At 34.5% G+C, this 27,190-nt stretch overlaps 2 protein-coding genes across 3 annotated transcripts; one reads left to right on the forward strand and one right to left on the reverse strand.

The window, feature by feature from the left end:
• Positions 1-142: 142 nt before the first annotated feature.
• Positions 143-25,329, reverse strand: Rich (Guanine nucleotide exchange factor subunit Rich). 2 transcript variants are annotated; one of them, XM_088261471.1, is made up of 25 exons: positions 25,109-25,329; positions 24,818-24,925; positions 23,960-24,112; positions 23,204-23,387; positions 22,281-22,414; positions 20,259-20,350; positions 20,061-20,177; positions 18,993-19,149; positions 18,199-18,312; positions 17,389-17,697; positions 16,051-16,219; positions 14,818-15,009; positions 13,908-14,074; positions 13,436-13,510; positions 8,682-8,928; positions 7,683-7,792; positions 7,378-7,509; positions 6,755-6,850; positions 6,222-6,365; positions 6,018-6,132; positions 5,550-5,674; positions 4,969-5,135; positions 4,278-4,659; positions 1,936-2,267; positions 143-1,045 (listed from the first exon to the last, which is right to left on the reverse strand). In XM_088261471.1, the coding sequence occupies exons 1-25, from the start codon at positions 25,247-25,249 to the stop codon at positions 718-720; spliced, it is 4,290 nt and encodes a 1,429-aa protein (XP_088117597.1). In that variant the 5' UTR covers positions 25,250-25,329; the 3' UTR covers positions 143-717. The 2 variants fall into 2 exon arrangements, with proteins under 2 accessions (XP_088117597.1, XP_088117596.1); XM_088261470.1 differs by having other exon boundaries at positions 1,936-2,270.
• Positions 10,295-13,039, forward strand: LOC148308554 (uncharacterized). Its single transcript, XM_088261535.1, has 4 exons — positions 10,295-10,300; positions 11,333-11,431; positions 12,266-12,362; positions 12,447-13,039. The coding sequence occupies exons 1-4, from the start codon at positions 10,295-10,297 to the stop codon at positions 12,896-12,898; spliced, it is 654 nt and encodes a 217-aa protein (XP_088117661.1). The 3' UTR covers positions 12,899-13,039.
• Positions 25,330-27,190: the final 1,861 nt, after the last annotated feature.

The raw sequence follows: 27,190 nt of genomic DNA on the forward strand, positions 1-27,190 counted from the left end.
TTGTTAAATTATATAGTCATATTACTTTCTCTACAATTTTTTTCCACAATTTTACGTGAATTTTATGTTAATTTTACGTCTATTCCATTTATGTTGAAAAAAATAGTTTGTGAGATAGTTGAAAGCTTCAATTGTATTAAGATTTTTTCTTTTTTTCAAACTATATAGTAATATCTCTATTTACAATATTATATCTGGAAAATACTAGCAGTACTAGGAAATTTTCCATTTCGACTCCTTTAATTTTCGCAGTGTCGTTTGGCCTAACGATATTCTGAAACTACATTCCAAAATTGTATTTTTCTGCATTAAACAAATATTGACTTATCTAAAATATGTCCGGCGTTAAACTGGCACATATTCCTGTTTATACATAGTATAATAGCGACATAGTAAAAATATTTTTTAAAACAAGCAACAATGTGAAAAACCACCAACAAACCAACAACAAGGCACAAACGTATGCAATTATCCAATATTTAAAATTCAATACACAATACTATATTTAGTGAAACATGTTTTTACATTATGAATATTGTATCGTACGAGGCTTAGCACCACAACTTACCTATAGGAATAGAGTAAAGTTTACGAACCACTACCAAATACTAATCTATTATATCATTATATTTTTTTGTATAAAATGTAATAAAATTGCACCTGTTGATCAAATAATGGACAGAATAATGTGACGTGTTGTTTGTTACTGCTAGAGAATTAGGATATCACACAGTTGTTTGGCTCAGGAGAGTTGGACGGCAAGACGTCTCCCTCCTCGGGTTGGTACTTCATTTCCTGCAGCTTGGGAGAGTCCTTGCGGTGCACCGAGTGTCTGGTGGAGTCGGAGTTGTGCTGCGACCCGATACTGCCGTCCTTGGGAACCGTCTCGCTGATGGTCTCCTGCTGGAAGGACTTGACGTGGTTGGTTACGCTGGATGCCGTCTTCACTACGGAATTGGTCTGCTGGCTCTCTTTAGATTTCAGTATGGTATTAAGAATTACAGTCTGGTTTTGGACGGCGAGCATAAAAGGTTTGTATCCGAGGCTGTAAGCGAAATCAAAGTGAGAAATTAACATCAGAAGGAAGGTTTCAACAATCTCATCAAATCAATGTTCATTTTTGTTTTTGCAACTAAAAAAAAAAAATTGTAAGAAAAATTTCATGGTGAAAACTGTTGCTACAGTTAAGTTGCAAACGGTTATAAAATGGATTAAGTACATAATGCATTTAATAAATTATTATGTTCTTCAGTACTTCTATACGGAGTTGAATTGTGAACCCTCAAAATCAGCACTATGAACCGACTAGAGGCATTCGAATGTGGCTACGCATTCCATGGACTGATATTGTCAGCAACGCAGGCATGTGCTGAGAAAAGAAAAATATGAGCTTTTGCAGCTAACCATAAAAGGCAAAATAGAGGGTCGATGAGGTGTGAGCAGAAGACAGATCTCCTGGCTCCAAAATATACAAGATTGGACGCGGATCAGGACTGTTGAGGCGCTGTTTAGAGCTGCCCAGCACAAGGACAATTACTCTTAAGTGATGGGAAGTCAGGGGGACCTGACACGACACAAACAGAAGAAGAAGAAATCATCTTCAAAACTAAAGATTTATGTAAAAAAAAATTGCCCGCCCGTGGTGTAAAGGTCAGCGTGTTTAGCTACCGCGTTTGATTCCCAGGGGGGGTGAAAGTAAATATTAATGATTTTACACTGTAATATTTATATAATATTACCCTGGACTGGTTCCTGAAGCGCAAGAGTGATCACCTTGCCTTCACGTAAGTAGTGATCAAGATAACACTGTGTCAATTTGATGCAGTGCCCTATGCACCATTGGGTGCGGATAAGGGTTATAAGTAATAATAAGTAATTCTTTAAAAATATAGTGCTGAAAAGTTAACTAAGTTAGGAGATGGAGGCGGTTGTTACCATTCGGATTCGATCCACAGGTGCAGGTCCTGGAAGAGCTTGATGAGGCGCGCGACGGCGTCCAGGGAGATGTCGGCGGAGCGCGCGGCGCCGGTGGCGCGCAGCACGGCCATGGCGTCCTGCAGCAAGAAGGCGGCCAGCACGGCCCACTCGAGCGCGCCCGCCTCGGCCAGCAGCTGCAGCAGGTAGCGCAGCTGTACCTCCGCGCGCGCACTGCCCTTCTCCGCCTGCTGCTGGGACAGCCGGTCCATCAGCGCCGCGTACTGCCGCTCCGCCGAGCCCCACGCGCTCGCCGCCTCCGCGACGCTCGTCACGCTCATGGCGCGCTCCACCTGCTTATTATGTACCATACTGTACTCTCAACCTACTGTACTCAACCTTATGCATATAAGATATTAGGTACTCTTCAGATACCACCACATTACAATAACATTTCATAAAATTTTATTAAAATTAAACACTTGAATATACCACTTTAATGAGTTTTATTTATATATTATTTCGAGAATAAAAAGACTTTGTGTTTTGACATAGTCATAAATTAAACCCTGAAGAGGGCAACAGGTTGTTGCCGAAACTAGTCGGTTAATAAAAATGTGAGCGGATCAAAACACAAAGTATTTTTATTTCTCGAAATAATATTTCAATATGATCCACAAAGTTAATGATTTCAATATTCAAAACATTTTTATTTATATTTACGACTAGTTTCGAAAACTAAAGATGTTTCCATCTTCTGGTACAAACTGTTAAAACTATTTGTAAATATAAATAAAACTCATTAAAGTGGTATATTCAAGTGTTTAATTTTATTAAAATAATCATGTCATTCCACAAAGTTAATGCCGAATCAATTAATCTTCTATCCATGTTCGCTCCCTAGGTGGAGCATATGGCCAACACGAGTCGTCTCCAAGTCACTCTGTCACGCGCCATCTCCTTGGCTTCCTCCCAGGTCAGTCCGGCGTCTCGAAGTTCCGCTGAGTATAGTTGGTGAATGGTCGTCAGCGGGCTTCCGGGGCGCCGGTATCCTCGGGGTTGGAAGAAGAGACATGAGGGATTGATGCCCTCAGGTGGCATTCTAAGGACATGTCCCAACCATGTCCACCTTCTTCTCTTCAGGACTTCCAGTATGAGGGGCTGTTGAGTTCTTCTCCTCACATCGTCATTCCTGACCATACCACTTTATACCCAGTATTCGCCTCAGGCATCTATTTTCAAAACTTGCTAGTTTCTTGCTTTGAGCTTTGGTGAGGTGCCACGACTCACATCCGTACAGCAACACTGTTAGGATGCAGGCGTTAAAGAGACGACACTTGGTTTTTGTCGAGTAAAGCAGTTAATTAATAATATTATAAAGAATCAATTAATAATATTTCATAAAATATTATGAATTATACATTGGCTATGTATTTTTATGTAATTATTCAAAATTATTTACAATAATTATTTAAAATGAATGCTCTCAGAATTACCAATCTAGACCTTTTCTATTAGAACATTTTTAATGTGTGTGAATGAGTAAGAAGTATAAGATTGTTTGCACTATTGATGCACAACTGAAAGCAGCTTACTATCAAAGAATGTGTAGCTAATTTTGTCCCTACAAATGATGATTTTTATATGTGCAGATGGGCCGCCCGGCTCAAGTAGAAGCTCTTGCAAAAGTTTAAATTCTTCGAACCCTCATCCGCACCCGAAGGCAGAAAGGACACTACATCATATAAACACAGTGTTATCGCGACCGTTGTTAACACATGAAGGAAAGTTGATCAGCCCTCCGCTTCAGGTAATATTGAATAAATATTCAAGTGAAAAAATCACTTATATTTATTTGATCCCCCCACCTGGGAATCGAATCTGGGACCTCCAGTACGGTAGCCGAGCGTGCTGACCATTACACTACAGAGGCGGACATGGCTTTGTGCTAAGTTAGGAGATGGAGGCGGTTGTTACCATTCGGATTCGATCAACAGGTGCAGGTCCTGGAAGAACTTGATGAGGTGCGCCTCGAATGGCAATGTTGAATTGATCATTAATTATATGAAGATCAGTATGCTTCAAAAATATAAAAATTTTCTTCTTCTTCTTCTAACCCTTATCCGCACCCCAATGGTGCATAGGGCACTGCATCATATAGAAGCAGTGTTATCTTTGATCAGCCTTCCGCATCAGGTACCAGTCCAGGGTCATATTAAATAAATATTAGACTGAAGAATCACAAATATTTATTTTGAGCCTCTTGGGAATCGAACCCGGGACCTTCAGCGTGGTAGCCTAGCGCGCTAACCACTACACTATGGAGGCGGAATAGAAAAATACTGCATTATAAAAAGACAAACCTGCATATCGTGGTGCAGTCCAGTACCCATTGCCAGAGACACGTATCCACTATCCCCTCCATAGCTGGCGTGCTCTGTGGGGGATGGAGTGGAGGGTACTATCGCGTTGCTCCCCTTTCTCTGGGACAGGTGGGACAGCGGTTGCTGCAACACTGGATACGGCCAGTTGAAGTCATCGTGCAGTTGCTTAAGACAGCTGACTGCGTTTTCAACTCTCGCGGCTCTCTCTTTCTCCGTGGCCAGCCAGGCAACCAAGTGGAAGTCGAGGCGCGAGGCAAAGTGTCCCAGCTGCCACATCTTTCCACTGGCGAGGAGACGCCGCGCGTGACGCTGCAGCATGACGTCAATGAAGAATTCTTCCGCTGTTCCAGAGCACGATTCCCTGACAAGAAAAGCTGTTAATCCCGGGATTCTAAAGGATTACATTAACGAGTACTAAATAGTAGATCGTCTCTTTCTGTCTCAATCCTGTGGATTGGTCTGCAGCAGCAAATGACATCTCCTTCACCACTCCGGTCGAAACCCTTTTCAGCTCCTCATATGTTGAACAGCCCATGTCCTCATATAAGTCGCAAAGATATTCGCAGCGTGGGCGTCCTTTGGCATAGTAAATAGTAAATACAAACATAAAATCTTACCAAAGTGATGAATATAATAGTACATCAGTTGAAAATTATATTATATGACATACTTATCAGTGCGTCCCGTGGGGACGGATTTCTTTCTTCTGTTGACAGACTGGTTGGCTGCGCTCATGTTGGTTTGCGTTGTGGTCACCATTTCGCTGACACTGTGCTTGGAGTTTTCTACGGTCACCCGCGGTGTTACTGTTGTACTGAAACTACGTCCACGGCTCACCTAAACAACCACACCATTTATAAATATGTATTTATATCCATTTTCAATTTGTAATACAAGTCATATGTACATTTTTTAAATTTATGTTTTACTTAGTAAATACCACTATTTCTTAAAATCTATTGTGACACGTCTTTCGATGCATTCTGCATCATTTTCAAACACTGTATAAAATTTTAGAGTTGTGTCCTTGGGAGGTTGAAGGTTAAAGTGGGGATATGAGCTGTTTCTTATTTTTGTTTATTTATTCATTTAATGATTATTTCTTATCAGTGGAAACATGGACATAACTTATATTTTAATATTTTTATTGGAATATAAAGATAAGTAATTTTTAACCATTTTTCAACATCAAGTTTAAAACAAACAAGTACATATATAGATGTAGGACCGGAGAGAAAAAAAACTATGTACCTGCATACTGCCCAAGATAACTGATAAATCTTCTGCGTTTGGGCTAACAGGTGCAGTCTGTGGATTGATGGAGAACTTGGAGCTCATGATAACCGAAGTTCTTGGTGATTCTACATCATTCGGATCTAAAATTAAACAACAACAAAAATATAATTTATATTTGAAGCACTAACTTTGTGATTTTCTATTTTATAATTAAAATGTAACTTTGTTTTAAAATCACGATAAATATTTTATTATAACTTAATTGTAATGTCTACCGGTTTCGAAGCTAACCGCTTCTTTATCAAGACTGATTAAGCAGTTAGCTTCGAAACCGGTAGACATTATAATTAAGTTATAATAAAATATTTTTATTAGTGATTTTAAAACAGTTACATTTTAATTATAACAAAAAAATAGTATGAAGCTTGTCTTTACACTGTGCATATTAATAAAAATGGATGAATACAATACTGATGTACTTACCGATAGCCCGTAAAAACCTCACTAGATCTCTAGCGAGGTCCCATCGAGAACTTTGTAGAGCTGTATCCAATAAAACTGTTGCCAACTGTCGACTGACAGACGAGCTCTCCAAATTCTATAAAAGTTTACAATAAATATGTAATTTGATAGCGGACATATTGAAAAATATTATATCAACATAGACATTAATGACCAATATATTACCTGTAATATTATGAGATAGGATGCGGCCGTATCTAACATTTTTCTACTTAAACACATCTGAAATAATTCTTTAGGTTTGCCAGCTGCAGAAAACAGGTATGTCCAGAGGGCTATTTCTGTTTTTCGAGCACATTGCACAATCGTCTGGAAAAAAAATTCTGTTATCTTAAACAATTTGAAAAAATCACATTTTTTATTTTAATTGTTGAGAAATGTTGAAAAATTCCCCGGACAAGGTTCCTCCAATGATTTTTCATACGTAACATTGGATAATTTGAAAAATATTTTACCCGACTTTGGAATAAAGTATAAAGAAGAATTACATGTTGTGATTTTTTTACAATTGATTCAAATTACCAATTTCATTCAATGCTTTTGTTATTTTGTTAACAATTTTTTCTTCCAAATATCATTATGACCAGTTTGTATAAGGAAAATGTCATAGTTTTAAATTTTGGTCTCTTCAATATAAAATTTAAGAAGTTTTACTATACACAGCTAATATATTTATGATAACTAAATCACTAACGAACCTGAAGGTATACGGGGAACTCCTGAATGAATTCAATAACACTTGGCAGTTGTGCATCTGGTATAGGTTCCTTACTTGTTGCTTCTTCTTCTAATACCTTCAAAGCAAACAAATATTTGAGAAATGTTTTGGAATATTAACACGTTGGGTATAGCGTACGTGCCAGGCATGTACATCCAACATTTACGCCAGCGCGGAATACGTTTATGTCTGATAACAATGATTCAAATGGCTTAAAAGTATCATTGCGGAATTGAAAGGACACCCTTACAGTCTTGACACAATATTTGTGTCAGTGTAAAATTAATATTTAATTTTTTTTTATCATAAATAACTAAATTTCATATATGAATGTATAATTTACGAGTTTAAACTCAGCTTTAGTCTCCTCGACAACTCATGTTTATACTCGCTTGTCTCTAAAGGAGTATAAATATGAGCCGCTTGTGAATGCTACACACGAGAACATTGCATATTAATTGCATATTTTTTATATAGTTTTAGCATTTTGAAAATAGCTATTTTGTTAGTACTTAGCAGTAAACATGTTAATCGGAAAATGGTGTAGAAAATGCAGTATTACTTGAATATAAGCATATACATACTAAAGTAAGAATTTCGTACCTCGTGGAGTAATAATTCCAGAGAGTGTGGGAAGTATGGGAGGGTAGAGCAACTTCGGGCAATTTCCCAGGCATGATAACCCAGATTCCTTCTGAGCAGCTGCCTAAGTATTTGGTGAAGATATACTTGACTCTAGAAATAATTCAAAATAAAATATTACAAAGTATCCGCATGAATTATGTAATGGTAGCCAATCTTTCATCGGTTAATTTAGGAATATTTCAGCTCTTGAGAAAAGCTGTGCAGATTTTATAAAAATGCCATGATATTGGATAAAGAGAAAATAAATGAGAAAGTATACTTACAGTACGGTTTAATATGCAGAATGGAAGCGAAAACACAGAATTTGAATCTGTTGTATAGAGCAAAGTATCATTCTCTGCACCAAGAAGTATCGCGTCTTCAAATAGTATTGCTGAAAACCGAAAGATTTTAATTAAACTTAATATACAAGTTCTATGTGAGTTCAAAACGCAGCTGGTTCTTTAATATTTTACACAACAACTGACATTAAAAAAATAAAAATAAAAACATTTTCTGAAGTTTCAATACGAGTAGAATTTGTTCTCGGAGTCCTCTTAAAACCAGAGCATCAGCAGTTGCTAGTGATTTTTCTGCATTTTTAATTTAAGTGTTACTTGATAAAAGCAACCACTATGTATTTCATAAAATTGGATGAGACACGTGCTTCGATTCATTCCGCATCATTTTCAAACACCATACTGCACAACATGATGCGGAATGCACCGAAAAACGTGTCACATTAGATTTTAAGAAATAGTGGTAATTACTAATTAAAACTTAAATTTAAAATGAATAGATATTACCACAAGGTGACTGCCGAATCAATAAATGAAATGATTATTTTTGGCTTACACGAGGTATGATGATAAATTGGACTAGCACATTTGGCAAAATATAATATGGATGCATACATTCTATGCAGTAAGTAACGTATTGTGATTTATTATACATACCTGCAGACAGTTGGTAGAATTCCATATTGAATTGTTGGGTAATATATCCAAAATTAAACAAGGTTTATTGGATTGAATTCTACATTTGTTTATGTATATGTTAATATGTGACGCGTTTCGTCTTATTAAGACTTTATCAAACATTTAATTTAAATTTTGGATATATTACCCAACAATTCAGCGTATTGTGATACAATTTTGCATCTTACATGACATGTTTTCAGGGTAGTAGTTTTTACACACAAACAGATTGAAAATTATACGTAAAATGTAGGTCATGTTGAGTGCATTGCCATGGTAATTGTGTCGCAATTTGGTTTGACTCACCCAAGGGGTATATCTTGAGGTGGAAGGGCAGCATGATCCTCTTGGACATGAAGGTGTGCGAGTGACGCGAGGTGGCGGTGGGGGGCGCGGGCGGGGGGAAGAGCGGCAGCCACACGCGCATGCCGAGCGCGCCGCACCACAGCCACAGCGCGGCCGTGAGGTGCGGCTGCTGCCGCGTGCAGCGCCGCGCCGCCCACACTGACTCCACGCACGACGCCAGCACCGTGCCCGGGAGGCACTTGTAACTCTGCAACAAAGGATGTCAAAACGTTTGGAAATGCCATAAATAAAAGATTAAACTAAACGTTGCGAAAATTGCTTAGTAATCTCTTCATCAAAGGGCGTTGATCGCGACAGAAAATTTCGCTACGATATATTTCGGCTCTCGAAATTGAAATTATTATTTGCAATAATAATTTCAAGGCGTTTAACAAAGTAAAGCATTCCTTGGCAGAACAAAAGGAATAGCTCGGAGTGGAAGCAAAGGGGACAATGTTTCACTAAAATGATTCCCTCTATTAATGTAGACCGCCATGGAAGGTATTTTCATAACTCGTAAAGTAAATGGATACACCCGAATTCAATGGAAGCCGAGGGACTGGTGCCAATGAATTATTTGGGAGATAGTAATAAAGGTAATTGATATTGTTTGTAATGGGTAAAATAAAAGATAAACTTGATTACTGTTAGTAAAAATACCTATCGCCTTTTAATTATTATTTTTTAAATTAAATTTCTTATTATAAAATATAATTATATGTAAAAATATAATTATATATATACAAATATAATTATAAATTTTATTAATTTTTGATATTTAAAGTACGAAAAACATTCAAAGTACATATAAATCATGGCTTTTTAATAGAAATTTGTTAATGAAATATCTTCTTCTTATTATTATAGGCATTGCGGCCTGTTTTTAAGAGAGATTAGCCTCCTGCGACGTCGATTCCCAGCTATCGACCCATCTCTTTGGTGGTCTGCCCGGGAGTCGTCTACCACGGGGTTGGCCGTACAGTGCGATGTGGGATTTAATGAAATATGATTTACAAAAATACATTTTTTTAGATCTGATTTTATAAATATATCATTTTCTAAATAAGTTAATAATTAATAAATTCTATAAATATTTCAAAATAATAAAATCATATTCAAAAAAAGCGTGTACATAGATTTATTCACAGATTTGAATATTTTCTCTTAGGAAGATTCTACATATGATTGTAGATAATAAGGAGGTCAAGAACAGATTCAAATGAATAATTAGTTGCTAGAAAATGTTAATACATTTGTCATGGTCTATTGGGTACAACATTGCATGCAGCGCCAAGTTTCACTTTTAATTTATCCAAATGCACTTTGTTTCCCGTACATACCCATCCTGAGACAAAGGATGTTGAAAAGAATGATGCATTCGGCACATTGGAAAAATTATAAATATCATGATTAAATGAAACATTTTTGATAAACATGCGATATTAGTATTTAGTTATACAGATCTGGGTTTCAAATCGGAACATCCTGATGTTAGTCATATAAAAGGGGTTTACACAATATGTTTTACAGTTCGATTCTTGCATTCAACTGTTGTGTTTCCTTTGTGTTGCAAGATGAAGGTATTCTATATTTTTAAATTAATGGTATATTAAATTAAACGATAAATAATATTTAACTTGCAGTTTCGATAATAATAAAATTAATATAATATTTGTGGTAGAAAATTAAGAAGAGAAGAAAGTGTAATCATTAAATTATTTAAAGTAATAATAATAATTGTATATTCCAATATGAAGATATTTTATTATATACAGATAGTCATTTTATGATATTTTAACAATAGTGTCAGGATACAATCCCGTGGTTAGTGTCGCGGACTCTTGAGTCAGAGTTTCTGGGTGGGAACCCATTCTATTACAATTTGATACCTATTTATAATAATGAGCTGCTTAGGCTCACAGAAATAGTATGAAAGTATTTTTGTAAATAATAAATACTCAAATATTTCTCTTTTTTTATTTTTTAAACTGTATTGTTATGAAAGAATTGAAGATTAGTTTTATTTCATGGTTCAATTTTCTTTTGATTTCAGTCCAGTCTAGTACATAGCAGCATAGTCGATAGACACTTATATGCAACTATAAACAGTGTATAGGTACAAGTTTTGCTAACTTTGGTGTATCCACGCACCACATATGTTTGTAGATTGCAAATGAGGTCGGTGTCAGGTTGTGGTCCCGTGGTTAGTGTCGCGGACTCTTAAGTCAGAGTTTCTCGGTTCCAATCTACTCTAACACAATTTGATACCTATTTCTAATAATGAGCCGCTTACGCTCGCAGAAATAGTATGAAATTGAAATATTTATGTAAATAATAAAAATACATAATATTGTTATTATACAGACCTGAATGATGGAAGTTTAACTTCTGAAACATGTAGTCTTTAATAAAACTCAAGTGGTAAAAAACAAGTGTTTTCTTTAATCATAATAAAAAAAAAATAAAAAAAAACAAGAAATAAAAAAACTAAAAATAAAATCAAACGTCATAAAAATCAAGTTAATTTTTTTTTTCCTCATAAGTGATCGTTCATACACCATTTTTAGCAAAACGATAAATGATTTTGGTACATATACACATTTTGATTACAGGAATTCTTAGCCATTTCTGTTTTATTGCTGTTTGTGGAGTTAGTTCCAGCTATCAACTTGAAGCATGTAGAAGAACACAAACATGGGCTTGATCATTGGGTAAGACAATTAAAAAAAAAATTGTATCTGTTCCGCAGTGATTAAACATATTTGTTCTCTTGCTAACTCAACAAGTTACACAGGTATTGGAATTAAAACAAATTCCGATTATGAGTCTTCCAAGGTGGGAATACTTTGTAATAATGATTTGTCAGAAGAGGTACTGAACACTGCCCGCCGCAGTGTTTTTTCTAAAGAATGGGTAGATAAAATAGAAAAATTTGTCTCCCAAAATTTCTAAAATTGAGTGACAATTTTATTTTACTGTCAATATGTTCAGAGACTGCAGTATAAGCGGACCAATTTCTGTACCCCAATTAAGTTGTGTAACTATGTGACTTATTTAGCTATGACTTTTATATAATTTTTTTGGGAAAAAGTAAAAATCACAGCTAATAATGTCTGCAGGCAGGGCGGGGGATCCTTCTTGGGAGTTAAAAATATAGAAATTTGCAAGTTTGATATTTTTATGTTTTGGATACCCCAAATGAAGATCTCTGGGTAAAAGTAGCACATTATGTTTATATCACATTTATTTGTGTTCTTTATTTTCGAGTGGCGATAGAATTTCAAACATAGATTTTTTTTACCCTATTTAAGCTAATTTACATATTGTATTTACACTCAGCAATATTATTGAATCTTTCACTGCCGTGTGATATGTTGGGTGTTTCTTAGTGCAATGAGATTTTTAATTCAACTAATCGTATTTTATATTTAATATTTAGTAAAATAAATTTGTATGCATCACTTTACTAACACCTAAGGATAGTTGCCAGTTCGAGTTCTGAATTCTCTCTTAATGAACATTAAGTCAAATTCATATTTTTTCAGGCTTATCCGAGATATGCATTTGACTACGGAGTACATGACCCCCACACGGGAGACCACAAGTCGCAATGGGAAAAGAGAGACGGTGATTTTGTAAAAGGTATGTTAAAATGAAGAGAAGAACAGTATGAATATTTCATCTATTGCATTATGTGGAATACTCAAGTCGGTAACAAATTTTCAGGCGAATATTCTCTGGTGGAGCCAGATGGGACACTGCGAGTTGTTGAATACACGGCGGACCCTCACCACGGGTTCAATGCCATCGTGAAGAAGATCGGGCACAGCGTCCATCCGCAGCATCACAAGTTGCCCGCCCTCCTTCCGATTCTGCACAAACCCCTTTTGCATAAACCGCTACTGCACTTCCCGGAAGTGCACAAACCGCACCTCCCGATACTGCACAAACCGCATTTCCCAATAATGCACAAGCCCCTCTTTCACGTAAACGAGCTCCATAAACCATTGCCCCTGATTCACAAGTCTTACCATCACATTCCTGTCCATAAACCCGTTGAACACAAACACCTGATGCCGAGACTGTACAAGTTGCTCCATGAGCCAATTGTCTACAAACCCATCTTCCCTCTGAGGAAATGGTTCAAACCACATTCCGAACATGACCTTCATCATTAAAATACACATGTTATTAAAGAACTGAACAATTAAGAATGGTTGTAAAAATGCATATTCTTTTTTTTATTATTACTGATAGATTTTTAAAAATCTGATTTATGTTTCAACTTATAAATATGTATACAAGTGTGTAAAACTAGCCCTTTATAATAGAAAAACGATGCCAAAATTAATAGAAAAAATTTGCAATAATAAGATTTTTTTAAATGACCGGTGTTAATAATTTTTATTTATATATATATATATTTTAGCAACTGAGCGCATGAATAGTTAAAAATTTAAAAAAATCATGACCAAAAAAAATAGTTTCTGTCGTAAAAAATCACTGCGTATTATATACTGTCTCTATATAATTGATAATTTTATGTAAATTAATATGTATTATACATTGTTATTTATGAATATTTATGAATAAACTATTATTATTTATCTTTTTTTTGGATGGATCTAAATGAATAATGTGAAGATTTCATTGATGAAAAAAATCAGTATGCAATGGAATATCAATCAATTTGTTCTTATAGAAGTAAAACTTACTGGATTGGTGTCCCAGTCTTCTTGTTCAGCTTCTTCTCTCTGAACTAGCAAAAGTCTTCCACTAACATTCATAATCTGTAAGAAAAAAAAGAATATCATAAATGATATGTATTAAATAAACAAGTTCACCTTTAATCGCACCCGATTCTTTTGGTGAAACAAAATTTACTGTTTACCCATGAAAAAAACTGATTCAATATTTTGAGAATAATTTATTTTAAAAAATCATTCGGGAATTAATGTTGGCGATTGGCGGGAATCTAAATTATGATAAATATGAGTTTACCCAACGGTGCATGTATTTTAGTAATAATTTTTTTTTAAAGAGGTAATTTTACTAGTGGCAGTGGGAAGAGGTTATTTTGCTAGTGGCAAAATCAAAAATCCATTAACCACTGTAGAATTGAAGCAATCAAACTACCAGTTTATCATAATTTAATAACTGTTCATCAGAATAATACAATTGACCTACCATAGAGTAAGCTGGTTTGACTGGGTTATCTCTAATGATAGAGTGCTGAGATTGTCTCGAAGTCTCATGACGGAGATCAGAAAGACTGACAGAGACCACGCACGCCGGGTGTACGCAAAGACCAGCTAAATCCACTCCCTGGATACACTCTATCTCTATGTTGCCAACTAGAAAACAAAATCAGTGTCATAAGATGTCTGTGGCTCAAATAATGGACCTTGGAGGTTTCCATACTGATCAATTTAATATTAAAGGATCATTAAATTCCTTGGATATTATTTAAACATATTGCTAATTAGGAATTATTCTACCACTTTATTCCTGGTATGTACAAACTAATCAACAGTGTTCAATATCTGGGTCATTTTCAATGCATAAATAGCAAAGTTCAAAGCAGATATCATAAAATTCTTATTTATTTAATTACAGGATTTGGCAATGCATTTCAAATTTAAATTTTATTTAGTAAATAACACTCTTTCTTAAAATCCATGGTTACGCATGTTTCCATGCATTCAGCACAGCACGACTGTCCAAACTTAAAACACAGTAAGGGACATTTTTTTGTAGTACGTTTTTTTTGCATTTTTGGACTAGGTAGAATCTACTTAGTCCAAAAATGCAAAAAAACGTACTACAAAAAAAATGTCCCTTATTGTGTTTTGAGTTTGGACAGCCGAGCAGTGAAGCTGTCTAAATTTTAAAATTGCACCCTTGAGACATATAGAATAAAGACGGGGCAGATGCTGTTTCTTATTTTTTTTATCAGCGGGAACCTTTGTTCCCACTGATATGCGATGCATCGAAATCGAGTCATAATAGATTTTAAGAAATAACGATATTTACCAAGTAAAGTTTAAGAAATGCCTAAAGTGATTGAAAATAGAAGAAGAGTATGGAAAAAACTCACTTGTGTCAATCTGCTTTAAGTTATAAATAAATATTTGCGCATCAGCCCCAAACACTATCAGCTGATCTTCCAACATGTCCAGCAGTAATACTTGTGCATTGACGGGGTATATTTTCGCATACCGATTGTCTAATTTACAGTCCTTGGGGTAAAACCTGAGTTCATCATTTCCTTCTAAGATACTAAAACAACCTGGAAAAAATAAAATAAGAATATGTAGTCAGGTGGACACTGTGAACAATGGAATTTTGGTGACTATAGTTTTAAAATAAACAAAAAGATGTTTATTTGAAATAAAATAGTAAAATATGAAACAGTTTATACGGTAGGGTAATTGTTACAACTAGGTTACTTCGAAAGTTACCACGTTACCACGTTTCAAGTAAAAACATAATTTTATTTTTTGTTCTGTATATGCATGAAATATGCTTGGAAATCATCAATAATTATATATCTTATATTATAAAAATACAAAAACTGATTGATGAAACTTTTTACAATTTTCCAATAAAGCTCATTAAAGATGGGGACTGACCTCCACATTTTGTCGTAATGTAACATTTGCAGCGAACATCTGACTTCGAATGGAGCACTAGGAGCGAGCGGCAAGCAGCTCGGCTCGCTGTACTGACTATACGAATGCTCGCATCGTAACGTGTTATGTTACGACAAAATGACTCCGGTCAGTCCTCATCTTTAGAGTTACCTAGTTATAGTAATTAATTACCATGTGATATGCATGTGTGGTTAACGGTTTATAATGTAAACAATACCAACCACAATGTTAAAAATGCATTTAATATACAAAATAGATTATAATGTTAACCCTTTCCACTCTGCCCATTTTTTCTCATAACTGATCAGCTACTATGATCAAAAAAAATGTGACGTATTTCTTTACCATTAAAATAAATATTTTGGTTCCCTAATTTTGAGAAACTCTGTCTGGCAATTCGTATAACCATGTCAATTAAGATTAACTGTATTTATCTGCAATATTTTTTGGTAGAATATACTTGGGTGATAGAGAAATCAGTGATTAAAGTTATACCTGCGCCGGGCCAGACATTGTGGCCCACGGAGCTGCCTACTAGAATCATACGGGCCAGAATGTCTGGCCTACAGAGTGGTAAGAGTTGACCAAGGACAGGATTTGAAAGTGATTGTGCAAATTGACAAGATGGTCAGTTGTTAAATGGCTTCTAAAATGGAACAAACTGTATAAATACCTACCAACAACAATATAATCTCTCCACCACAGCATTCCACCCGTAACAACAAAGTCTTTTTCCTGAGATTCATTTCCAAATAACTTCCACTTTCTAGACAGCATGTTGTAGTGAGCGATGCCAGTTCGACCGGCTACACTAAGATTCTGCCCGGACACATCGATTGCGCTATACTGCAATCGGTAAAATAACAATATTATATAGTGACCATATTTAAAATAAACCTATCCAATAAAAAGTTATTCTTATTCATACATTGATGTACATACTTTGGTAAAAACTAGCCTAAAGATATGTGATATTTATAAAATATATACAAATATAGTTTTAATTTATTGTTTCAGCATTTAATTTGTGGTAAGACATGTTAAAATGATTAAGGAAACACTTGTTTTTATGCCACTTATAATTCATATAAACTATTGTATTTTGTGGATGATATGACACATCCCAAATTTGTGAGACAATCTCATTAAAAACTATATAAAATAATTAAATGAAACTTGTTTTTGTACCACTTAAGTTTATTAATGACTACTAGTTTCAGAAGCTTAACTTCCACCGTCAGGTCTGAAACTAGTAGTCATTAATAAACTCAAGTGGTACTAAACCAAGTGTTTCCTTAATCATTTTATATATTTTTTAATGAGATTCTCTCACAAATTTGGGATGTGTCATAACATCCACAAAATACAATGGTTTATATGAATTATTGATATGCATTGAACAAATTATTATTGAAATTATAATGTTTGTTAGCATTTTGGTATGGTGTTTCACTATTTGACATCAGCCATTATTTCAATGGCATGTGCTACTGTCATTAATTCCATTGGTTAATCCATATTTGCAGAGATTTGGTTCCTAAAAAAGGTTTAAAATAGCGAAACTGCAAATATGGAGACTACTCTAAGCCAACCAGTAACCTTTTATAAACACAGACTGCATAGATTTGAGAAAAAAATTCATAGAAAAAAGCATGACTAAAAATTGAGTTTTATTATATAGTTTATTATCAATGGAACAAAGGCAAAATAAAGGAATGGGATCAAGAGTTAATTTCATGAAAATTGTAAAATGTTTAAGTTTTTAATTTTTCTCTCTTTTTTGTGTGTATATTAAATTAAAATCGTTAAAAACAATAAAAAATGTATTAAAAAAGAACTCCACCGACAAGACACACAAGGTGGCTTGGTGGGTCTCTACAAAAAAATGTTTTAAATATGTTTAAAATTATGATTCACATAAATGTATACAGTTTAATTTTTTTTTTAAATTACTACATACACTGCTGTACAAAACTGAACAAAAAGTTAAGTTAAAAATAGTTTTAAATACGAACCCTGATTGGCCAATTGGTAGCCGAATAAGTGGCAGGCAGTGGTAAAACGATCCACTGCTTCCCGTCAGCCACGCTATTGTTCAGCGATATCCCGACATCCGACTCACAGCCCATCCCTCCAGCACTCTGGTGATCTCTCGACTTGGTGCTATACGAATCCAAGAGGGGATCATCCTTGCCGCCGCCATTGCTCTGGAGGACGTCCTCGGAGACTGACGCGTCGTATTCTCGAGAACCTTTGGTCAAGTTGTCTCCGAGATTCACATACAATCGGTCATCTGCTTGCAAATATAGGTGGCTTTGGTGATTCTATTGGCAAATAAATGTAAATTTATATCTTTGGATTAACAACAGTCACACTTTGAATGCAATCTTTTTTCATAGGCTGGAATCATGAACACTATTGATATATCAAGTTGGTAACCGATTTCTGACATATGATTTAGTAAAATAAAATATTTTACACAAATATTTATTTTCTGTGCCATTTTCAACTCGAGATGTCTAGTATTTTAGAAAAAAGGAATTAAGTTTTGGGAGTGTAGGGGGATTGGATGGTCTGTCAAAATATCCACTGTGGGGGGTAGAAAGTGGGTGCAAGCAGCAATAGACTGAAAAAAAAAGGAAGGATACAGAATAGGCCTATATCCAGTAGAGGAAGACCAAACGCTACAACGTTAAAGAAGAAGAAGAAAGAAGGGGATTGAAGCACACATCTTGGGATCATAAGTGAGCCGAATGGTAAATCAAAAGTATTTTTTTGAATTGGTTCTAAACAAGTGAATGTCAGAAATATGATGCAGGACTTACCATACAAGGGTTAACCGTGAGAGCGCTTTTCACAAAATCTAGCTGGATGAGACTGGTGCAAATCTCCTTACTTTCTCGAACCATCCATAGCTGGTAGCCCTCCGTGCACCATTCCTATGAACAAAAAGTTTTAAAGGTATAGGCATTTAAAACTTGGAAATAGAATAAGCTATATAAACAGCATGGAAAAATATACACTTTTTTAGATAAATAAGTATAACAGCCGTTTTCTAAGAAATTTTGTGAAATGTGTAATTAATAGAAAATATATAAATTGTAATATGAAAATTACTACAGTTCAAAAAATATTACAAAATAAAAATATAATATTTTCATACAAAAATTTATATTTTTTTCAAAAAAACTTAGTTCAAAATATTTTTTTTATTTTTAGCTCACTCAATTTTTAAGTATCAATATTTTACTATTAACAATAAAAATGATGAGATCAAATTACAAAATATTTTTTGGCATCGTTGAGAAAATATAAAACTCTTAATTTTGAAAGAAAACATAGTGATCTCCAAACTATGTTATTTATTGCTTCGGCATTCATGTTGTGGTAGGACATGATTATACATATTATAAATAAAACACTTGTTTTTTACCACTTGAGTACATAGTATATTTAGTGACTAGTTGCGGAAGCTACAGATGCTTCCATCTACGGTTTGAATATGAAACTAGTTAAAATATAATACTCAAGTGGTAAAAAACAAGAGTTATATGTATTTATAATCCCCGAACATATTTTTTGGCATACTAAATAACAAATATGAAAAATGTTGGCTTACCATGCTGTACACGTTGAGCGGATTATTCTTGGTGAGGTCTTGGTTGAGGCCGTAGTCCCAAGCAAGGGAGCACATGAGGAGGCCCCCGAAGGTGCTCCACACCGACACTCCTCCCCCCACCCAGGACACGGCCAAGGCACGACCATCACCTGTCCATCTAAAAACATACAAAAAACCTGACTTATAGGAGCCCTTTTGGACACGGCCATTTTCTGTTTTTTCTGATGAGTCTTGTATTGGAATCAGCCATAGTTATAGTGAATAGCTAGCTGCCTTTAAACATATGCTTCTTTTTTGCAAAGAGAAATAGTTGTGTTAATATAAAATTAACCCTTTGCACTTCAAAGTTTTTTGGTATGTGGATACAGCCAACTCAATCAAATTCAGAGACTTACTACAATTTAATTGTACTTATATGATTCTGGTTTAATTATATTAAATAGTAAAAACCTAATATACGAAAAATATTGATTAATTAGAATTATTTTCTTGGCGCCATGGCGGCGGAACTTGAGTAGTACTTGAGTATCAGGTTTGCGGGGCCCAGGACGACCACCGCTGTCAATTTGTCGGCAGCTCTTGTCTGAACTTTGGAAAGCAGACCTGAATTGGGAGGATTTAAGGGAGCTAGCGGACGACAGATAAGCCTGAAGATTGGAGTTTGTGGGCTCCATATGCTCCACATAGGGAGCGGTTATGGTTTAACTAATGTGTCCACCTCCGTGGTCAGCGTGTTTAGCTACCGTGCTGGAGGTCCCAGGTTCGATTCCCAGGGGGGGTGAGAATAAATATTAGTGATTTTACATTCTAATATTTAGTTAATATTACTCTGGACTGGTCCCTGAAGCGCAGGAGTGATCACCTTGCCTTCATATAATTAACGATCAAGATAACATTGCGTCAATACGATGCAGTGCCCTATGCACCATTGGGTGCGGATAAGGGTTAGAGAGAGAGAATATGTCTAGAAATATGTATTTAAATGTTGTCTCTGAGACAGGTGATCAATACATCAGATGAAGAAATCAACATTACTAACAAAATTGGATGAAAATGTATTAGATATACCTCATGCATTTCACTGCACCGGGAGCGCCTGGAAAATCCTTTGAGCTGAGCACCATATTATGTGAACATTCCAGCCCCCCGCTTTGTTCATCCACCGTAAACACGCTGACGTGAGAACTGCGGAACAGATAAAAACAAAATTATTGCCGTGCAAAACAACAGAAGTATACAGAAGAAAACTTCAAAATGTGTTCTTACTTCTGTCTTCCAAACGCTATGAGACGATATTTGTGATTGACACTTGAGCAAGTAGCATCTTCGATTCCTTGAGCCCATATTCCTTGCACTTGCTGTGAATACAGTAATACAGGTTGAAAATTTAAAGTACACTATAAAATATTTATCCTAGGGTGAGGTTACATACACAAGCAATACAGGTACCATCTTAGAGGGGCATAAAATTAAAAAAAAAAGTTTTGCTGAGATTACCGTTTTTGTACCCTCGGACAGATGATTAGTTTTTCAATTTTTTATATTTTTTTGTTGTTTTTTTTTAGAAAAATAATAAATACTCCACCATATGGTAGCAAATTTTGACAACGTATAAAACAATATATATTTTTTAAGAGGGTATTGGTAGCAAACAGAGATCTCCGAATGGTACGTTTCTTTACTAGTTTTTACGCACAAATATTTAATACCAAATCTCAGACAGTGAGATGGAAAAAAATCACATAATTATAATATAATATATATTTACACAGTTCTCTTTGATAATAATTATCATGATCAATTTTTTTTAATGTTTTTGGCACAGATTTTTCTGCATTAGCCCAATATGTAAATAATGATCTAAAATATTTTGTGAACTTGTCATTTTTATATCCACATCTAATAGGGCACAAGGAACTGTGTCAGATTAATAGAAAATTATTTAATTTGTAAATAATGTGAAAGCAAGGTAAAAATTCCAATGCTATAATGCAATATAACCTAGTACCAGAGCAATTACTGCAAAGTGTGATGAATCATTTATGAATTGAAATATGCTAAGATCAACTTAGTTAAAGCATTTATCATAAAAGGCAAAATAGAGGGTCGACGAGGTGCGAGCAGAAGGCAGATCTTCTGGATTTGGAATATACGGAATAGGACGGGGATCAGGACCGTCGAGGTGCTGTTTAGAGCTGCCTATAAAAAGGACAATTACTCTCAAGTGATAGTTGTTGTAAGGAGGACCTGACATGACACCCACAGAAGTTGAAGCATTACTATATAACGGTTTTAAATTAATATAACTAGTTTTGGGTGAGAAGTTTTTAGTTTTATATCACCTGTCGATGGGAGCATTGCTCCCCTGAAATCAGTAGTATAAATTCAAATCTATTATAAAATAACACTTTTACTAAGTCAATTAAAAAGAAATATTACAAAGTTAATGTTGACATAAGTGAAATATGCAAGATAAAATGTGCAAAAAGAAAAAAAAGATTCACATCATTACTGATTAATCATGAACTATTAAATTAAGAAATCCTCACTGCTAGAAACAACACCATTCAACTCTATAACAATTTGATACTTTGTATTGCATTTGGGTATGTAATATGGTAATGGGGCATAGATACAAAATGGACATAATTATATCACTAGGTCATATTACAACAGGAAATAAAGGTTTACAAAATGGATTTGGAACATTAGCCAGTATCTAGGTTTTTCTCACCTTCAATATCGATGGTTCAGTCCAATACTATCAAGAAAATAATATGAAAATAAAATAAAAACTAAATTTGTACACGCAATTGATGTATGACATGGTAATAAATCAAGGAATTAGAAAATAATGTAAAATTGACACATAAATTGAAATAATATGAATATTGGCAGGAATTGAACCTCCAACAGTATTGTTAGACATCTTGACTAAGTATGTCACACAGCTAATTTAGTAAGAGCGGCATTAAAAGTTTAGTGTTTTAATAAGACAAATTGAGAACATAATAAATTTCAGTTGCAGATTTTTAACCATATCCTTTATTTCATGACTTTTAACTCTTCAAGTGTGTTCTGAGTAATTTTGAACCTTAAAGAGCATTTCAAGTGTGAACATATTTTTGAGAGTGAAAGATATTAAGTAAATTATGCATTTTTTTTGTTCCAGATCCCTAATCATCAAAAAAGCAATTTAAAAAATAGTCCTGAAAAATATAAAAAAAATTATACGGATGGGTGTGATGGAATTAACATGCAATTTAAAATATTAAAGATGTTTCTTACATTGGGATCAAACTTGAGTGTTGTAGCGGTGAGAAAAGCAGCCCGGCCATCGTTGAGTGTGATACCGAACCCTCCGACTAATGGTGAGTATTCTATGTCGCTTACATGAGTATTTTCTTCTACAATGGGTATTGCTGCAATAAACAATAAAGCAAAATGATGCATGTGATGGTACAAAGCACAAACGTATGTGAAAGTAACAAAAATTCTAACCAAACCGAATAAATGGGCCTTCATTTCCCGCGTAGCAAATTGGGATTCAGATAATAGTTCAAAGGATAATAGTAACTCTTTGACGTTGATTATTTTTACTGTGGATTGATAATACAATGCTTCCTATACGCGGATCTATGGTGGAATGCTTTTCGGTTCTCTGAAATGCATGGATCTCACCCTTATGTTATTATTATTATATCACTCTCATCCAGAACATCTCTCTCAAGCACATATCTTTCATTCCCATGCAACATTATAATATAATTGGTTTGGGTAAAAATTATGTAGTAAGCTATTGAATAAAATTTATTCGTTTAGCATATCACATAGGCAATATGACTAAATTTTGTTATGTAGCTCACTGGGAGATCCTGTACCAAGGAATACACACAACATGTTTTAGATATATTTGCCAAAAAGAGCGCAGCTCTTAAGTTCATAACAACAGTCACATTGTTCAGTATTTTGATATTTTCATTGCATGTTTAGTAGTTACAATCTTGACAAAATCATATTTCTCTTAATTAGCATTTGGAGTAAAGTTTTCAGCTTAGCTATTGGGGTCTTGGTGATACGTAAATTTCACTTTCGATGCTGTAATTAGAAAATAGAACGGAGTTAAGACCGTCTACTTTTAAGCCTGTTCATGCAAAGCTTAATCTGAAAACGTATTTTTAATCAAATAAAAATAGAATCGATGAACTCACCTTTAGATACTTGCTGATTGATGCAAAATGGTATTCTCCGGAGGTCGAGGCAGTAGTCCCGGTTTTGTGTGCCATCCCACCTGTAGCGTAACAGGTGGCCCTGTGTGGTGCAAACCATCAACTCCGATCCGCTAATGCACGAGAGACGAGTTATCCCGCCATCCCAAACTAGAATCTCTTTATCCTAAAATTATCACAAAAATTAAATAAAATATCATGGAACTGGCAAAAAAAGAATGAAAGCAGAGTGAACGCTGTTAAAATGCATTACCTCATACAAATGTGTGGAAAATCATTGTATGGCAGAATTAAAAAGGCTGAACTAGGGATAGTTGAAAAGAATAAGGAAATTATTGTAACTGCAGACAGTTGGTAGAATTCTATTTTGAATGTTGGGTAATATATCCAAAATAAAACAAGGTTCTAAAAAGATGAAACACGTCACGTATTGACATATACATAAATACATGTAGAATTCAATCCAACAAACCTTGTTTTATTTTGGATATATTACCCAACAAGATTAAGGAAAGTTTTTTAAGATGGTATGGACATGTGGAGCGAATGGATAGCGAGAGACTAAGAAAGTAAATTTCAAACATTGTTTTTATATTAATATAATATACCAATCTCTTTGTTAAGGTCTTAATTATGTGTACATAATTATCGAATCCCGTCACCTCCGCAGACGTAAAAAATACCCATCTGAAATGTGTTAAGATGAAAGAAAAGCAACATTGAACAAGATTTACATACCAAAACAATTTTGAGTGGAGGAATGATTTCCTTGATAAAGAGTTCAGCAGAATCTCTCCTGAGGTTGGAGGTAGGAGGATCACATTGCTGGTAGGAGCTGACGTGACCCGGGATCACTTCTACATTATATAAAATAAGATGCCCTTCTGACGTCTGAAAATATTTTTATATTCTTTTAGTTAAATGATAAGCTTATAAAAGTGTACAATATGAAGAATTGAACAATAATAGTATTAACCCTAGATAACTACACTATATTTGTAGACACAATGCCATTTGTGGATCGCACAATATTGACATATGTAGTAGCTGTGCGGAATAGTGATTTATTGTAAAATGTCTCTTACATTCATTCCTAATAAACCAAACTAAAGTGCCATGTAAACGGTTCCTATTTTTAATAAATACTTTTGATTAAGTTTCACGTTTTTAATTGCGTAGTCCGCCAGACGAATGTTTAGTTATTAAGGGTTAATATGCATAAAGATGATTTTGAAGTTAAAATTAAGATTCAATATCAATTTAATTCAATTAATTTGATATTCACATGCTGATACAGTTTTTATAATGCACATGATGGACCCTCTCTCATCTTTGCCTTATTTTCAGTGCCACTTTGATGATCAATTCATAAATTTGGAATAAATAGTAAAAAAAAGTTATAAATAAAATAAACGACAAAAAAAGTATTAAAACCTACAACAAAGGTCAACATGATTTCAGCATTTAAAAAATGATTATTCGCATTTTAATGGAGGAAAAATTATGGAATAAATATATTAGAAGGCATACTTATCGAAATGTCCATAGACTAATTGAATTACGAAATTAAAATACAAATTTTTGATAGTTACTTACAGCAACACAAAGCATACTCGAATCTGGTTTCCACTCAACGCTGACATTTTTTCCTAATCTTAAAAGGGAATCGGGAGATCTTTGACTGAATACAATTGGAACACAGGGCTGTAAGAGAAAATGGACAGTAAAATTGTTATCACTATAGAAGATGAAAGAATTATAATATCCTAGTATGAAAATATACTTTTAGTAACCGACAACAATAATGTAAGATAGCCGGTTTTAATTGAACAATATCATAAAAGATCTTCTTAGTTAATTTTTTTTCAAAACTATGAAATTCCTTACTTTACTGAACCAAATCACTATTGTGTCTTCCGTTAAGACGGCAAATAATATTTTGTCTCTATTACAGACGACCTGGACAAAGGGGTTTCCATTCGACCCAAAAGCGTCCAGGGTTTTTGGCCATCCGATTGGAAAATACATTTCAAAATAGTGAATAAACACTAAATAAACATGGTAAAAAATTAAACGCTGTCACAACCCAATTAATGACGTTATAAACCAGAGATTTTTCTGTTAAAATTCCTTACATCATAAACAATTTATTGTAGAAAAGTATAAAGAAAAAAATAGGTAGGTATGTTGATACCCCTTTTTTCCCCTAGCCAAATCCAAATGGTGCATTGGGTTCCCCATCAGATCGACACTGCATTAAATTTATCAGGTTGTGGTCCCGTGGTTAGTGTCGCGGACTCTTCTTAAACCAGAGTTTCTCGGTTCGAATCAACTCTACCACAATTGATAACTTTTTCTAATAATGAGTCGCTTAGGCTCACAGAAATAGTATGAAATTGAAATATTTGTGTAAATAATAAAAACACAAATATTTCTTTTTTTACTAAAAAAAATAAATCATTCATTAAATGAAGGCAAGGGAATCAACCTTGTGTTTAAAAATCTTGGAAATGGGTGTGAAATAGATTTGATGTGTAAGAGATGACGTACGTGAAGAAGTTCAGAGTTAAAGACATTGTTATTATCTGGGAAAAGAAATTAAAAAACATACGAATAGCTGTATTATCGAGAGCGATTGGAGTTACACACACAAACATTTGTGAGTTGATTACCTAAGTTACTAGGATTTTGTTCAAACTCTCAGTGGCTTATATTTGTACTTTTTAAATTTGGTTAAAATTCACTATTTTACATATCGCTTACTTCTTTTAACAACGTCATAAATGAAAAAAAAATTCAGGAGTTAAAAAATATAGTAAAATGTGTTGAAAATAAATATCAAGCCACTTATTGAACTTTTTACTGTGCAACACATCTTTTTTGGTAAAATCTGAATGTTTTTTCCATTTGACAAATATTTAGAATGTTAAAAAGAAACTAATACGACACCTTTTCTTAAAAATGTAAAAATAACACTTTCCGCCCTGTAGCGTGCCCTGCCCTGCCCTGCCATGTTAAAAATATGCCGCTTTTGCTGAGATATAGTACATTTTCTGGACATTCCAAAAACTTGCACAACTGAAAATTGTCGATTTTTGATATGTGACATTCTTAAAAAGAGTGAGCAATATAGCGAGTGTTTTTGCCTAGATTTTCACTCAGGAATTACATGAAATCATAGTAACTTTAAACATAAGGACTAAATCCACTCACGAGTAGGCAAAGGCTATAAAACTTAAAAAGTTGAAGCTTGAGTAGGGTGATGATAAGCGGTGTTGCATAAGCCGTAGCTAGATTTCAGAGTCACTTGGACGTTAGATAATTTAATAAAAAGTGAGCGATATCAACAAAAGCTTATATTACCACAATACAGTATCTACTCAATGAATTAGGGCCACGCAGAATTTCGCGCAATTTCTCAATTCAAACAGGAATAACTCAGAGAAAACCTTGAATAAAACAACATTGAATTTTATTTACACATGAACACTTTATTACGCTTAAATTATGCATATATTTTCATATAAATAAAGTTAGTATTTAGTATTTCCACCTTTGGCAGAAATAACTGCCTCAATTCTTTTTGGCATACTTAAAATGCACTGTTTTATCATATTTTTTATTTCTTCGTCTTCTGACCAAATTTTTTGAATATTTTTTTTTAGACAGTCTACTGTCGGATTTGGAAATGAGTATACCTTATTTTTTAACATGCTCCATACGTTTTCTATAGGATTAAGGTCCGGAGAATTTCCAGGCCAGGGGAGCAAAGGCAGATTTTTGTTAGACAAAAATTTTATTATTGATTTAGCCCGGTGGCAAGGTGCCCCATCCTGCATGAAGGTGTATGAACCTTCTGTTGGGTCGAGTGTATGGTAGAAGGGCAATAAAATTCGTTCGAGGACCTGCTTATAGGAATTTTGGTTCATTGTTCCTTCCACGAAAAACAACGGCCCAGGTAAATTGTTA

This window comes from Brachycentrus maculatus, unplaced genomic scaffold (genome assembly GCF_059751285.1).
Source record: "Brachycentrus maculatus isolate JH-2025_06_01 unplaced genomic scaffold, ASM5975128v1 h1tg000157l, whole genome shotgun sequence".
Taxonomy (NCBI): Eukaryota; Metazoa; Arthropoda; class Insecta; order Trichoptera; family Brachycentridae; genus Brachycentrus; species Brachycentrus maculatus.